The sequence below is a fragment of the Lucilia sericata genome, unplaced genomic scaffold (assembly GCF_015586225.1).
Source record: "Lucilia sericata isolate MDLA Ls3-8-SP2 unplaced genomic scaffold, ASM1558622v1 Contig003165F_arrow, whole genome shotgun sequence".
In the NCBI taxonomy this organism is placed as follows: domain Eukaryota; kingdom Metazoa; phylum Arthropoda; class Insecta; order Diptera; family Calliphoridae; genus Lucilia; species Lucilia sericata.
In genome coordinates, this window is record NW_023996732.1 from 1 (window position 1) to 16,524 (window position 16,524).

The following is a 16,524-nucleotide window of genomic DNA, read 5'->3' on the forward strand; positions in this document are numbered from 1 at the left end:
ATAGATAGATAGATAGATAAATAGATAAATAGATAAATAGATAGATAGATAGATAGATAGATAGATAGATAGATAGATAGATAGATAGATAGATAGATAGATAGATAGATAGATAGATAGATAGATAGATAGATAGATAGATAGATAGATAGATAGATAGATAGATAGATAGATAGATAGATAGATAGATAGTTAGATAGTTAGATAGTTAGATAGATAGATAGATAGATAGATAGATAGATAGATAGATAGATAGATAGATAGATAGATAGATAGATAGATAGATAGATAGATAGATTGACAAATTTTAAACTCTTTCTTCTAGGTATTACTAGGTTTAATTTCTATACCAGAAATTAAACGTGTATCTCTGGTATTTTTAAACATTTTTTAATTATTCATATACAATATATAATTAAAATTCTTGATGTTTAATTATAATGTAACTATAACTTATTTATTTAAAAATAAATTATTTAAATATTTTTCACTAAATATAAAGTATTTGACATGTACACTTCCCACTGAAACGTCACAAAAAATTATAATTTTATACGTATGTATTAGTAGTGAAAACAAATTCTAAAAAAAGTTTAGCAAACTTTAAATAAAGATTTAAACAAATTAAAAATCCATTTGAGAGTTTCCTATAACAAAACCAAATAACTTTTTATTATTGTTTAAGTTGTTGTGTTGTCTTTTGCTAAAAACAGTTAATTAAATAATTCAACAAGTTTGCCGTGTTAGGTGATGTGAGCATCATTAAGATGGTGGCATATTAGGTTGTTTGAGTTTATTTGGTAAAAAGCTTAAGTACGTGACTATTTTTGATAGTAATTTAAATTTGTTTAAATTAAAATATGTGGTTAAATATAGTTTTAACAAATTGCACACATCCTATTATGAGTTCTTTATTTGCAAAATTTCCGAAAATCGAGTTACCTATTAAATTTGTGTTAGAATTTAGACTTTATAAATTTCCAAATGTAAAATTTGAAAAGAACAGTATTTTTGTGGTAGTGGTATCGATTTGAAATCAAAATTTCGAAGGCCACAGATATCTTTGAGTTAATTAACCCTACTTCGAATTTTTTGTTCTATATCTTATTAAAAGATAATATTTTGTTAAATATTTTATTTATTTTTTTCTACAGGCCGATAACTGATAGAATATTATTAAAGCACAATTCACATTCTTACATACATACATATATATTTATATTAAAAATTACACAGGCCATCAAAATTTTAAATCTTAAAACCCTGAGTCAAAGATATACTTTTCTAGACAATGTTCTACAGTAAATAAATCCGAAATTTATTAAAAATTTATAAAAAATGGTTCTAAAATAACCTGTTTGGAACTGCCCAATTTGCTTGGAATTTGTACTTAAATAACATTAATTAATATTAACAAAAATAATTGTTTCTTTTTTGCATCGTTAAACATCAAAGTTTCATGGTTATTTCCAAAACAAATAAAAAAACTGCAAAATCATGTTATAGATTTATAGAAATTAAACAAAAAAACACACTAAACAAAATTATAAACCTAAATTTTAATTAATAACTTCTCTCTCTTATTCACAGGAAATTTGTACAAAGAAAAATTGCCCAATGTGGGCTCAGCCTTAAAGTTGCTGCCAAGGATTGCTGCTCAATATCGAGAAAATTTCCCATTATCTCTTGGTTGCCAAAATATGAAAAAAGTTTTCTATTATCAGATTTTATAGCCGGTTTTACGGTTGGTCTTACCATGATACCTCAAGGCATTGCCTATGGTGTAGTGGCTGGTCTGGAACCACAATATGGTTTATATTCGGCTTTTATGGGTTCTTTTATGTACATTATATTTGGTTCCTGTAAAGATGTTACTATAGGTAAGTTAAAAAATTTTAAAACAAAAAGAAATAATTGCCAAGTCATTGTTTTAAAAGTAAATTTACCACATTATTTTTTAAATTTGTATAAAAACAAAACAGAATTGCGTAAATTATGTTTATACTCTTTACTTTGTTAGAGGCCAAATATTAGGTTTTTTGGTGGTTTTAGTATGTATGAGTAATTCCCCGTTAAACCGGACGTTATGTTTTTATAACGTCACTTTTGGTTTCATCTTCAATGCTACACGTGTTTCGCTAAAATAAGCGTTTTTTGCAGAGAAAAATTTTTGTCTATACAAGAACGAACCGAGGGGGGAAATACAGGAAAAAGGACGAGGGGGAAAGAAAGAGCAAAAGAAGAGGGAGGAGGGGGGACACAAGCGGGGGCACAAGGCAGAAAAAAGAGACAAAAGAGAGAGAAAAAGACGAAGGGAGAAGGGGGGGGAGAGAGGGGGAAGCAGGAGGGGGGGGGACGCGGAGAGCGAGCGAGCGAGCGAGCGAGAGAGCGAGCGAGCGAGCGAGCGAGAGAGCGAGCGAGCGAGCGAGCGAGAGCGAGCGAGCAGAGAGCAGGCGAGCGAGCGAGCGAGCGAGCGAGCGAGCGAGCGAGCGAGCGAGCGAGCGAGCGAGAGAGCGAGGAGCGAGCGAGCGAGCGAGCGAGCGAGCGAGCGAGCGAGCGAGCGAGCGAGCGAGAGAGCGAGCGAGCGAGCGAGCGAGCGAGCGAGCGAGCAGCGAGCGAGCGAGCGAGCGAGCGAGCGAGCGAGCGAGAGAGCGAGCGAGCGAGCGAGCGAGCGAGCGAGCGAGAGCGAGCGAGCGAGCGAGCGAGCGAGCGAGGAGCGAGCGAGCGAGAGAGCGAGGAGGGAGCGAGGGGAGAGCGAGCGAGCGACGAGCGAGCGAGAGAGCGAGCGAGCGAGCGAGCGAGCGAGCGAGCGCGAGCGAGCGAGCGAGCGAGAGCGAGCGAGCGAGCGAGCGACGAGCGAGCGAGCGAGCGAGAGCGAGCTAGCGAGCGAGAGCGAGCGAGCGAGCGAGCGAGCTAGCGAGCGAGCGATCAGCGAGCATCTATCTATCTAGCGATCTAGCGAGCTATCTATCGAGAGAGCGATCGATCTATCTAGCGATAGCTAGCCTATCGATTATCTATCTAGCTATCGGATCTCTATCTATTATTATCTATCTTTCATCTATCTATCTATCTATCTCATCTATCTATCTATCTACTTCGAATAGTTTTAATTGAAAACTTTCATTTCTTAGCCACCACTGCAATTATGGCTTTAATGGTCCATCCCTACGCTTCCATAAGTCCAGAATATGCTGCTATGGATTGCCTTCTTCGCTGGTTGCATGTACTAGCATTGGGTCTTTTAAATCTGGGAGTGCTAGTAAGATTTTATATCAATACCCGTTATTATAGGTAAAGACATTATTAAAGCAAAGTAAAGAAACTAACTAATCTGTTTAAATCCTCTCCCATAACCAAACTTTTCAAAGGTTTTACCACTGCGGCCGCCATAACAATAGGTATAGCGCACAAATTAATAACATTTTCGGCATAAAAGCTCCTTCAAATGATTTGATACCAGCGTGGAAACATTTCTTTACTCATCTGAATGACATAGGCTGGAATGATGCTACATTGGGTTTAGTTACCTTAGCCTTCCTGTTGGTTATGAAGGTATGTTTTGAAACTAATAAAGATTTTATAGATTTATTTTAAGAATTTTAAAAATTTTAGAAAGTCAAAGATATACCCTTTGGTAATCGTACCTTTTGGAAATATGTTTCTTTGTCTCGCAATTCAATGGCTGTTATAATTGGTACTTTCTTGGCTTATATCTTAAGTCGTGATGGTTCACAACCTTTTAGAGTAACCGGTAATGTTACAGCCGGTTTGCCGCCATTTAAGGTACCATTATCTGGTGCTATTATCAATGGAACCGAAGTAACCTTAAAGGAAATGATGAATACAGTGGGTGCTTCTTTTGCTTCCATACCGTTGGTGTCTATTTTGGAAGTGGTAGCTATAGCTAAAGCATTTTGTAAGTATTTAAATAATGGAAATTTCTTAACACAAAGTAATGATTGAAAATTGTTATTTCCAGCTAAGGGCCGAATTGTGGATGCCTCACAGGAAATGATTGCTTTGGGTATGTGTAATATAATGGGTAGTTTTGTTTCTTCGATGCCTGTCACAGGCTCATTTACCCGAACTGCAGTTAATAATGCCAGTGGTGTAAAGACAACTTTGGGTGGTTTGGTAACTGGAGGTTTGGTATTAATGGCTTTAGCCTTTTTAACAAAAACCTTCTATTATATACCTAAAGCTACTCTGTCGGCCATTATCATCGCTGCTATGATATCCCTGGTGGAAGTGGAGAAAATACGTGATACTTGGAGATCAAAGAGTAATATGGATAATCATACTTATGAAATTGTTTAATGTCTAATACTTTCTATTTTTGCATTTCAGAGAAGGATTTCGTACCATTTTTGGTTACTCTATTTGTTTGCCTATTTTGGAGTTTGGAATATGGTATCTTATGTGGTATTGCTGCCAATCTTTCTTATATTCTATATAGTAGTGCTAGACCCCAGATATGGTTATATACCTATAAGGTAAAAGAGACATTTTTCGAAAAGTTTCTATAACAAAAGAAATTTTCGAAGAAAAGTTTCTATAAAGAGAACTTTTTCATAAATTCGTATAAAAAAAGATAACTTGTTCGAAAATGTTCTATAAAAGAGAAAAAATTTTCGAAAATGTTCTGTAGAAAGAAAATTCGAAAATTTTCTATAAAAAGAGACATTTTCAAAAATTTTCTATAAAAAGAGAAATTTTCAAAAAATTTCTAAAAAATGAGAAATTTTCAAAAAATTTTTAAAAAATGAGAAATTTTCAAAAATTTTCTATAAAAAAAGAAATTTTCAAAAATTTTCTATAAAAAAAGAAATTTTCTATAATAAGAGAAATTTTCAAAAATTTTCTATAATAAGAGAAATTTTCAAAAATTTTCTATAATAAGAGAAATTTTCAAAAATTTTCTATAATAAGAGAAATTTTTGAAAATTTTCTATAAAAAGAGAAATTTTCAAAAATGTTCTATAAAAAAAAGATATTTTCAAAAATTGTCTATAAAAAAAAAAGAAATTTTCAAAAATTTTCTATAAAAAAAAGAAATTTTCAAAAATTTTCTATAAAAAAAGAAATTTTCATAAATTTTCTATAAAAAGAGAAATTTTCCAAAATTTTCTATAAAAAGAGAATTTTTAAAAAATTTTCTATAAAATGAGAAATTTTCGAAAATTTTCTATAAAAAGAGAAATTTTAAAAAATTTTCTAAAAAATGAGAAATTTTCTATAACAAAAAGAAATTTTCAAAAATTTTCTATAAAAAAAGAAATTTTCAAAAATTTTCTATAAAATTTTAAAAAATTTTCTAAAAAATGAGAAATTTTCTATAAAAAAAAGAAATTTTCAAAAATTTTCTATAAAAAAGAAATTTTCAAAAATTTTCTATAAAAAGAGAAATTTTCAAAAATTTTCTATAAAAAGAGAAATTTTCAAAAATTTTCTATAAAAAGAGAAATTTTCAAAAATTTTCTATAAAAAGAGAAATTTTCAAAAATTTTCTATAAAAAGAGAAATTTTCAAAAATTTTCTATAAAAAGAGAAATTATTCGAAAATTTTTGAAAATTTCGATTGCATATTATAAGTAAACTTATTCTTAAAAGTTAATTCAGCTGGCTGAAAACCAAGAAAATCCTGTTTAATCTAAGAATTCACAACATTTTATTCAAAAAATCTTATTCAGCTAGCTTAATATGTTTAGAAAGCTAAGAACGAGTTAGTAAAAGCAAATTCTTAAGAAATTATTTTCAAGGATATAATTCAGCAAGCTAAATATCCATAAAAACTTGTCTATAAGTTGGTAGATGTAAGAATTTTTAAAATTTTCAACAAAAATTGTTAGCTGAATATAACAAAAATAATTTTAATGAGTTTGAAAAAGTAAAATTAATCATACATGATTTTTAAAAGTTATATTCAGCTTGCTGAATATCATCAAAAAGATATAAATCATATATAAAAATTTAAAATATTGTTTTAAAAAATTTATTCAGCAAGCTGAATATGGTTAATGTCGTGATTATAATTATTATTTTAGGAAACAATTGTTCAGCAAACTGAATAAAATAAAAACGCCGAAAAAAACTAAGCTGTAAAAAACTAATTCAGTTGGCTGAAATTACCAAAAACTATTTAAGATTTAAAAATGACAATTCAGCAAGCTGAATAAAGTTAAAGTTTAGTAGAATAGAGCTAACAATGTTAACGTAAAATTCTATATAAACTGCTTAAAAAATACTAATTCAGCTAGCTGAATATATCAAATAATATATATATAAAAGTAGTTAACGTAAAATTCTAACTTAACTGTTAAAAAGATACTAATTCAGCTAACTGAATAGACCCAAAACTAGTTATTTATGTTGTGAGCATTAGTTAAAGTCGGTTATTCTTCCGAGAAGGCTTTTAGTGCATTGTAAGGGCGGAGAAAACCGACTAAATTTACTTATTTTTAAATTATTTGTATATTGAACTAGAACTATTCTATATTTTTCCAGTTATTGGACTATGAATTTGGTATGGTTGATGTTAAGCAAAAGCTGGACTTTGCCTCAGCCGAATATCTGAAGGAAAATGTGGTCGAATTTGTTAATTTCCATCAAAAAGATGGTATACGTTTGATTGTAGTCAATGGCCAGGAAATTAACAGCATTGATTATACAGTAGCGGCGGTAAGTAGTTTACAAAAATATGTCTCCCAAATTTTAATAATAAAACGATAATACTTTCATTACAGAATATCGTTTCATTACGAGATGATTTAAAAGTATTAAACTGTGATATGATCTGCTGGAATTGGAATATATCATCAGCTGGTGTTGTTTGTCGTTTAAATAATAAAATGCGTGATATGTTTAAGTTTCAGAAAACATTAGAGGAAACTATAGAGGAATATCTAAATACCCATTCCACAAATGCCTCAGAGGCCACATTGTATTCGGTCACATAAGTTCGAAATAAATGTGAGAGGATAAACGTATGAATACGAAGAAACAACGTATGATGCAATGACAAAACAAATACGCCTTTAGTTAATATGTAATAAACTCCTGCCCAAAAAAGCACTTGTAATAATTCTAGGCGACTTATTGTCTGGTGCTGCAATATGAAACCCTAATTCTTAGAAATAACACAAACACACTTATAATTTTCACAACAAAACAATTATTATTAATTAAGTCATATATTTTATAACAAAAAAAAAACAACAATTACAATCCCAAACACACCAGACATAGTGTCTCCTCTTCCTCAAAATGCTAGTAAAGAATTTTTATACATTTTAACTAAAAAACCCTTAAGAAAACCTTAAGTTGTACTTAGAGTTTAGTGATTAATTAAAATGTTCTCAAGTATTTTTTAAGATCATTTAATAACTATTATGTATTTTAAATATGGCTGTCCTTGTCTTTTAGTGTGAAGGTCATTTTCAAAGTAACACAAACGGAGATGAGCCTTGCACTGCAGGATAATTAATATTTAGTGTCAAACACTTAACACATTGGTCTACCTCTTTATGATTTTATTGTTTTGTCTCTTTTAAAACACTACTACTAATACTACTTTAGTTGTGGTTTGAGTTGAGTTCCTAGAATATTCAAAATGCACCCAGTTTGTTTTCTAAGAGACTTTGCAGGTCATTAAAAAATATGAAATAAATATTTGTATTATATGTATATATTTTAAAATAAAAATAAAATACAACTTTATTTCTTTTATTTTATCTTATTTTTTTTTAAACTTAAGTTAATAGTTACCTAATACACGTTTGCCCTCGGGATCGAAAGGACTTCTCAAATGACATTTGGCTTTATAACGTTTTCCCAGAACATCGATTTCATATTCACCCGTTTTAATATATTCATTATCGATTTTTTCACCATCTGTTCTTTGTATATAAGTTTGTCCCAAAGGCTTGCCCAAATAATAGGCATACTCTGCTCTACGTAAGAAACCCACAGGTTGGCCATTTCTATAAACACCTTCCAAACCCCAAATGGGTACTTGTCCATCCAAAGTTAAATATACCAAACGTTTCTTAATGCCTTCTTTGCGTTGTTTATCAATGGCCTCTTTGCCCTTGTAAACACCCTGTTTACGGCAGGTAAAACCCAAACCCGCCTCCAAGGGGGTATCATCGGGTCTCAAATCAAAACTCCACAAATGATAACCCTTTTCACTACTCAACGAGTATAAAGCACGATATCCAGCATTTCTTAATTGTTGTGGTTCGCCCGCCTTCATTAAAGCCCTATAGACCTGGGAACAATACTCTTTGGGTACATGCAATTCATAGCCTAGTTCTCCTACAAAACTAACACGTAATAAACGTACATCATATCCCGCACATTGGGTTAATACTGTGCCATTTGGCGCCACATTCTCATCGCTGAGTTCGCATTGCACTATGTTTTGTAAAATATCTCTGGACTTAGGTCCTTGTATGGAAATAACACCCAGGTCAGCGGTTACATCACGCACCGTACAATTGAAACCTTGTTTGCGAATTTCATCCACCATCATGGTATATGTGTAGTATGCTGAGGCGCCACCTGCTACAATATAATAGCCTTGACCTTCAAATTTCGGATCATGAGGAGCTCCAGAGCCGGAGTTTAATCGTGATATGGTAACATCGGCTTCTACGCCGCCCGAATTGTTAAGAGCGCAGGTATAAACGGTTCTGAAATAAGAAATAATACACGTATGAAATTGATTTATCCTTGAAGGTCGGAACATGTGATGATCTGCTACTCACGGAATCTCTTCATTGAATAATGACTTAATGAAATTTATTTAATTTTGTAAAAATGACGATGATTTCAAGTCTCGTAACTAGAGCTAAAACTGAACTAGAACTGAACTAGAACTGAACTAGAACTGAACTAGAACTGAACTAGAACTGAACTAGAACTGAACTAGAACTGAACTAGAACTGAACTAGAACTGAACTAGAACTGAACTAGAACTGAACTAGAACTGAAACTAAAACTGAACTAGAACTGAACTAGAACTGAACTAGAACTGAACTAGAACTGAACTAGAACTGAACTAGAACTGAACTAGAACTGAACTAGAACTGAACTAGAACTGAACTAGAACTGAACTAGAACTGAACTAGAACTGAACTAGAACTGAACTAGAACTGAACTAGAACTGAACTAGAACTGAACTAGAACTGAACTAGAACTGAACTAGAACTGAACTAGAACTGAACTAGAACTGAACTGAACTAGAACTGAACTAGAACTAGAACTGAACTAGAACTGAACTAGAACTGAACTAGAACTGAACTAGAACTGAACTAGAACTGAACTAGAACTGAACTAGAACTGAACTAGAACTGAACTAGAACTGAACTAGAACTGAACTAGAACTGAACTAAAACTGAACTAGAACTGAACTAGAACTGAATTAGAACTGAACTAGAACTGAACTAGAACTGAACTAGAACTGAACTCGAACTGAACTAGAACTGAACTAGAACTGAACTAGAACTGAACTAGAACTGAACTAGAACTGAACTAGAACTGAACTAAAACTGAACTAAAACTGAACTAGAACTGAACTAGAACTGAACTAGAACTGAACTAGAACTGAACTAGAACTGAACTAGAACTGAACTAGAACTGAACTAGAACTGAACTAGAACTGAACTAGAACTGAACTAGAACTGAACTAGAACTGAACTAGAACTGAACTAGAACTGAACTAGAACTGAACTAGAACTGAACTAGAACTGAACTGAACTAGAACTGAACTAGAACTAGAACTGAACTAGAACTGAACTAGAACTGAACTAGAACTGAACTAGAACTGAACTAGAACTGAACTAGAACTGAACTAGAACTGAACTAGAACTGAACTAGAACTGAACTAGAACTGACTAGAACTGAACTAGAACTGAACTAGAACTGAACTAGAACTGAACTAGAACTGTACTAGAACTGAACTAGAACTGAACTAGAACTGAACTAGAACTGAACTAGAACCGAACTAGAACTGATCTAGAACTGAACTAGAACTGAACTAGAACTGAACTAGAACTGAACTAGAACTGAACTAGAACTGAACTAGAACTGAACTAGAACTGAACTAGAACTGAACTAGAACTGAACTAGAACTGAACTAGAACTGAACTAGAACTGAACTAGAACTGAACTAGAACTGAACTAGAACTGAACTAGAACTGAACTAGAACTGAACTAGAACTGAACTAGAACTGAACTAGAACTGAACTAGAACTGAACTAGAACTGAACTAGAACTGAACTAGAACTGAACTAGAACTGAACTAGAACTGAACTAGAACTGAACTAGAACTGAACTAGAACTGAAGTAGAACTGAACTAGAACTGAAGTAGAACTGAACTAGAACTGAACTAGAACTGAACTAGAACTGTACTAGAACTGAACTAGAACTGAACTAGAACTGAACTAGAACCGAACTAGAACTGATCTAGAACTGAACTAGAACTAAAACTGAACTGTACTGAACTAGAACTGAACTAGAACTGAACTAGAACTGAACTAGAACTGAACTAGAACTGAACTAGAACTGAACTAGAACTGAACTAGAACTGAACTAGAACTGAACTAGAACTGAACTAGAACTGAACTAGAACTGAACTAGAACTGAACTAGAACTGAACTAGAACTGAACTAGAACTGAACTAGAACGACTAGAACTGAACTAGAACTGAACTAGAACTGAACTAGAACTGAACTAGAACTGAACTAGAACTGAACTAGAACTGAACTAGAACTGAACTAGAACTGAACTAGAACTGAACTAGAACTGAACTAGAACTGACTAGAACCGAACTAGAACTGATCTAGAACTGAATCTAGAACTGAACTAGAACCTGAACTAGAACTGAACTAGAACTGAACTAGAACTGAACTAGAACTGAACTAGAACTGAACTAGAACTGAACTAGAACTGAACTAGAACTGAACTAGAACTGAACTAGAACTGAACTAGAACTGAACTAGAACTGAACTAGAACTGAACTAGAACTGAACTAGAACTGAACTAGAACTGAACTAGAACTGAACTAGAACTGAACTAGAACTGAACTAGAATTGAACTAGAACTGAACTAGAACTGAACTAGAACTGAACTAGAACTGAACTAGAATTGAACTAGAACTGAACTAGAACTGAACTAGTACCGAACTAGAACTGATCTAGAACTGAACTAAAACTGAACTGTACTGAACTAGAACTGAACTAGAACTGAACATTAGCTGAATTAGAACTTATCTAGAACTGAAATGGAATTGAACTGAGATATAACTAGAATCGATTTAGACATTCAACTCAAATACAGTTGTTTCCTCACAGTGTAATAGCGAAAAAAATATTTACAAATTAATTCAAATAAACTTAATTACAAAAAATTAAAATTCCAAAAACTGAAAACAAACACGCAGAAAAATCCCCCAAAATAATTAGATGGCAACTTAAATTATAAAATATGATAATGATGATGAACTTAAAATACAAAGAAAATATCTACAGTTGAATGATCTTAACACCTTGACATTGTTGCTCTAAACAATGAAGTCAAGCTTTACTTTTTAAGTACAATTGTACTTAGATTTATAAAAAAAAACTAATTAAAGAAAACTTACTTTTTAACATCGCGATTAGTATTCGCCGAAAATATCCAATCGGCGGCCTTTTGGGCATCGGGTCCTTCCAAATAGAGTTTACAAAAATAGCTCATATTAAATACCACAGCATTGTTACGGCATGCCATGGCCTCTTCACCAATCTACAAACAATACGTATGATGATGGCAAGGGAATAAATTTAACAACAACAGCATACAGCAACGAAGAGCAAACATCAGTAGCAAACAGTTGTGTTATGTCAGTCGTACATTTGTTCGAAGCAATGAAGAAAAGAAAACAACATCCGCAATCCGTGGTTAAGCAAATATCACACAATTTTGCGTAAGAATAACACAATACGGGCAATAAAATCATAAAATGTGGCACGCACCACGTAAGACATGCAAGAGAAAGTAAACAATTAGTTTGACAAATATTTAAACAATAATTGCTACTGCTGCCAGCTAGCTATCGTTATGCCTACCAAATTGTGATGTTCCGAAAAACTGCCATATTTTAAATCTCCATCTAATACACTCTCATAAGCACAATCCTTATGGCGTTCATTGCCATAACTGCCATACCAATCGTAGGGTAATGCGGGTGCAGGTTTTTGTAAAAAGAATCCGGGACGTTCCCATCCCTGTTTCTCTTCCATAAAGGCATTATAGGACAGCATATCTTCATGTAGGGGATCTTTTTGGAAATCACGTCCAGCCATAGGTTGATCGTATTTAAAGACCATACTGTAATTTTTGGCATAACTTTCATGAGACTTTTCATTAATCCATTGGGTAGCCTGACTCTGTTTGTCGGTAAAACGTCTGAGATCAAATCCAAACATGGGCAAATCTGGTTTCCCATTGATGACCCACAAAGCAGTTTGTTCACCACAGCCGCCACCAAACATCATGCCAGCCGAATTAAAACCACAATTATGATACAAACCGCTAATAACTGTATCAGGTCCCATTAAAGGTTTATGATCTGGTGTAAAAGACTCAGGACCACAAACAGTACTCTTTACACCATAATCACCATAAGAAGGACACAATTTAACGGCACCATTTAAATGAGCATCGAATACCGACCAATCCAAATCATACAATCCGAAATGAAAATCTTTAGCTACAGGATCCAATAAAATTGGATTAGGTTCATAACCACCCATTTGTATAGCATCACCTTGTATTCTAAAGTATATGGAATAATCATGATCACGTATATTCGGCAAACCCCTAACACCAGGTATCGATTCCGATAAAATATAAGCATGTTTCATGGGTATTAAAGGCAAAAATGAGCCATGTTTTTCTATCAAATCTCTACCCCAAACACCGGTGGCATTGACTACAGTATTTGTTTTAATGGTGCCATAAGGGGTTGAAACACCCACTATCTTTTTACCTCGTCCCGTATTTTCCACCACTAAATCATCTACTGAACAATTCTCTATCACTTTACCGCCATTTTTACTAGCTGCTCTCGTTAAAGCGGTACACAACATGGCTGGATCTACAACACCATCACCGGGTGAATATAAAGCACCAATAAAAGATTTGGGATCCAATAGAGGGAATACTTTCTGGGTTTCCTCGGGAGTGAGAACATAGTTTTCAATGCCTAAAGCATTGCCCACTGTGGCCAAACGGCGGTATTCATCTAAACGGGTCTAGATTTACAAGAAATAAAAACAAAATTTCATAATTATATCAATGCAGCTGATTTGAAATAGAACTGAAGTAGAACTGAACTAAAGCTGAACTAGAACAAAACTAGAACTGAACTAGAAGTGAACAAGAACCAAACTTGAACTGAAATAGAACTGAACTAGAACTGAATTAGAACTGAACTACCAATCAATCAATATATCTGTCTATCTATCTAACGAACAACTAACTAACTAACTAAAACTAACGAACTAACTAACTAACAACTAACGAACGAAGACTAACGAACGAACGAACGAACGAACGAACGAACAACGAACGAACGAACGAACGAAGAAAACGAACGAACGAACGAAACGAAGAACGAAGAACGAAACGAACGAACGAACGAACGAACGAACGAAAAACAAACGAACGAACGAACGAACGAAACGAACGAACGAACGAACGAACGAACGAACGAACGAACGAACGAACGAACGAAAACGAACGAACGAACGACGAACGAACGAACGAAAAGAACGAACGAACGAACGAACGAACGAACGAACGAACGAACGAACGAACGAACGAACGAACGAACTAAGAAACGAACGAACGAACGAACGAACGAAACTAACTAAAAGAACGAACGAACGAACGAACGAACGAACTAACGAAAACTACAAACGAAAAACGAACTAACTAACTAACGAACTAACTAACTAACTAACAACTAACTAACTAACTAACTAACTACTAACTAACTAACTAACTAACTAACTAACTAACTAACTAACTAACTAACTAACTAACTAACTAACTAACTAACTAACTAACTAACTAACTAACTAACTAACTAACTAACTACTAACTAACTAACTAACTAACTAACTAACTAACTACTAACTAACTAACTAACTAACTAACTAACTGACTAAACTAACGAACGAACTAACTAACTAACTAACTAACTACACTATCTATCTATCTATCTATCTATCTATCTATCTATCTATCTATCTATCTATCTATCTATCTATCTATCTATCTATCTATCCATCTATCTGTCCATCTATGGCTATGGCAAAATTTAGGATCAATAACGCGCATTTGGCTAGTAAATAACAATAAATTAAAATGTGGTTTGATCGTCTGATGATGAGAAACCTCTTGGTACCATATTTTCTCTGACGTCAACTGCTTAAAGATGTTTTTATTACTTTCATATTCCCCCTTATCAGTTGTTTTTAGAAATTAAAAAAAATGTTTAATTCTCACACTATATCTTGACCTACATCTGAGTGAGCTATAAATACTCCACCATTTTGTATCCAGCCAGGATCCAAACCAGTTTCCTCTTCCAATTGCATTAGCATATTACGTGAATTCGCCAATAATTGTATATCTACATCATTTGGTCGTAGACGCCATACCAAACCGGCGGTATGCCAGGTGGTACCGGCTGTTAGTTTGGCACGTTCCAACAAAACTGCTTTAACGCCACGTTTGGCTAAATGATATAATGTATGACAGCCAGCCGAGCCTCCACCAATTATAACAACATCCGCTGAGGAAGGAACTGTCACTTCAGTCTTTGCTGTTCTTTGTTCTGTGCTGAATTTTAACTTTTGCTGTAATACAGGTACAGTTTTGGCTGTTTGCTGTTGAGCCTTTGGCGTTAAATGACCCACAACATATTTACTTATTCTCCACATTTTTTTTTTATTATTTTTCACAAGATGCGCTTCGCTTGAAGCTATGTTTTAAACTGATCTTTTAGAATATTGAAAACATCCGAAATAATGATTTGCTTTGAAATACTAGTTAATGTATACAAAGCAAAGGTTAGTTGGGGGGGTCACTGGAAAGTGATAAGGAGCTACTAATACAATTAAGGCGAAATAATAATTATATTCGTAATATGTGTATAAAAACAAATATGTTTTACTTTTGGGAAATCATAAAAGCTTTTAAGTGATAAGAGGGGCTTGCCTATATAATGGGAAAGCTTTACAATGATACAGCATTTATAGGGGACTACAAATGTTTCCAAAACAATGTAATCACTGAGACAATATGATTATTGGTAATTAACAGGTCAAAACTATTTGGTTAAAACTAGTTTTTTTTTATAGAAAGAATTCAGATTTAGTTTGATTACAGATACAATGTGATCAAATTGGATTTTTTATAATTATACGAAAATGTTTATACTAATGACCCTTTGAGATTTAAAAATATTTATAAAAATAATTCTTATTTCCTATTACATATTAGTTTCTATTTCCCTCCAAATTCATTAATAATTTCCCACTTAATTTCCCTTTTTTTTCTACTTATAAATCATCTAAATATTTACATTGTATGTCAAAACAATATGTTCACAATCAAACAGTTTGTTATTACAATAAACAAATACGATCCAACAATGATCATTATTACCATAATGATCAACATCAAAAAAAAAGAAAAAAGGAAAGAGTATTTGCCACCAAATGGATCAATATTTTAATTTTCTTTAAGAAAAACAAAAGAAAATATGTACAACAACCAGCATTAAGTAGTGATCTCTTCATTCATAGATCTTGTAAACAATACAAATATTTAGACATTCATTAATATAAACACTATCCACACTCATGCTCTCTATGTTGCCTCAAAAAGAGCCTACAATTTGCCACAGGCTTGTGAGGCCTGTGATTTAAATTTTTACTCGTCTTTTGGCGGCCATTGTTTATTTTCCTGATCGTTTGCAAACGGCCAATAGAAAGAAGGAACGATACTTACGCTGCTATTCTATTGAGAGTAAATGTTTACATAATTTGTGTGTTACTCTAGTTTTTTGTTTCTGACACGATCACTGAAGTCTCCACCCACATAGACTAAAAATAGTCCTAGTGAAAGAGAGAAAGTGTAAATTATTATTTTCTATTGAACATATGTTATTCAAGTATGTAATATTATGCTAAGTGTTCTATTGAGGAGTACCCCGAAAAAAAAACAAACAAAAAAAGAGTCTAAATAGTCATGATCTCATAGAGATCATTTCAGTTTCATGCAATTCATTATCCCTCACGGTTGTCGAGTTTACGTAAGGAAAGTAATTAAAAAAAGCGTTCTATTTAATTATTCAAAAAACATATTAATCACTAATAGTGATCAAAATTTGTTAAATCGGTGCTGTGCGTTACATATTTCTTAAAAAAAGTTAAAATACAAATTGTGTTTTTATAAAAATTTTTAGA

The 16,524-nt window shown here is 33.1% G+C and overlaps 1 protein-coding gene and 1 pseudogene across 1 annotated transcript; one reads left to right on the forward strand and one right to left on the reverse strand.

Moving 5' to 3' along the window:
- Positions 1 to 1,590: 1,590 nt before the first annotated feature.
- LOC119614621 lies at positions 1,591 to 7,064 on the forward strand (annotated as a pseudogene).
- Positions 7,065 to 7,748: 684 nt separating this feature from the next.
- LOC119614622 (sarcosine dehydrogenase, mitochondrial) lies at positions 7,749 to 15,049 on the reverse strand. Its single transcript, XM_037970737.1, has 4 exons — positions 14,575 to 15,049; positions 12,112 to 13,299; positions 11,646 to 11,788; positions 7,749 to 8,693 (listed from the first exon to the last, which is right to left on the reverse strand). Exons 1-4 carry the CDS (start codon positions 14,992 to 14,994, stop codon positions 7,757 to 7,759), a joined length of 2,688 nt encoding a protein of 895 aa, XP_037826665.1. The 5' UTR covers positions 14,995 to 15,049; the 3' UTR covers positions 7,749 to 7,756.
- Positions 15,050 to 16,524: the final 1,475 nt, after the last annotated feature.

Coding starts and splice junctions, on each gene's coding strand:
- LOC119614622 (XM_037970737.1), bottom strand. CDS start 14,994: ATGTGGAGAATAAGTAAATATGTTGTGGGTCATTTAACGCCAAAGGCT. Junction 11,789..12,111: donor TTTCGGAACATCACAATTTG/GTAGGCATAACG, acceptor TATTGTTTGTAG/ATTGGTGAAGAGGCCATGGC. Junction 8,694..11,645: donor ACTAATCGCGATGTTAAAAA/GTAAGTTTTCTT, acceptor TTCTTATTTCAG/AACCGTTTATACCTGCGCTC.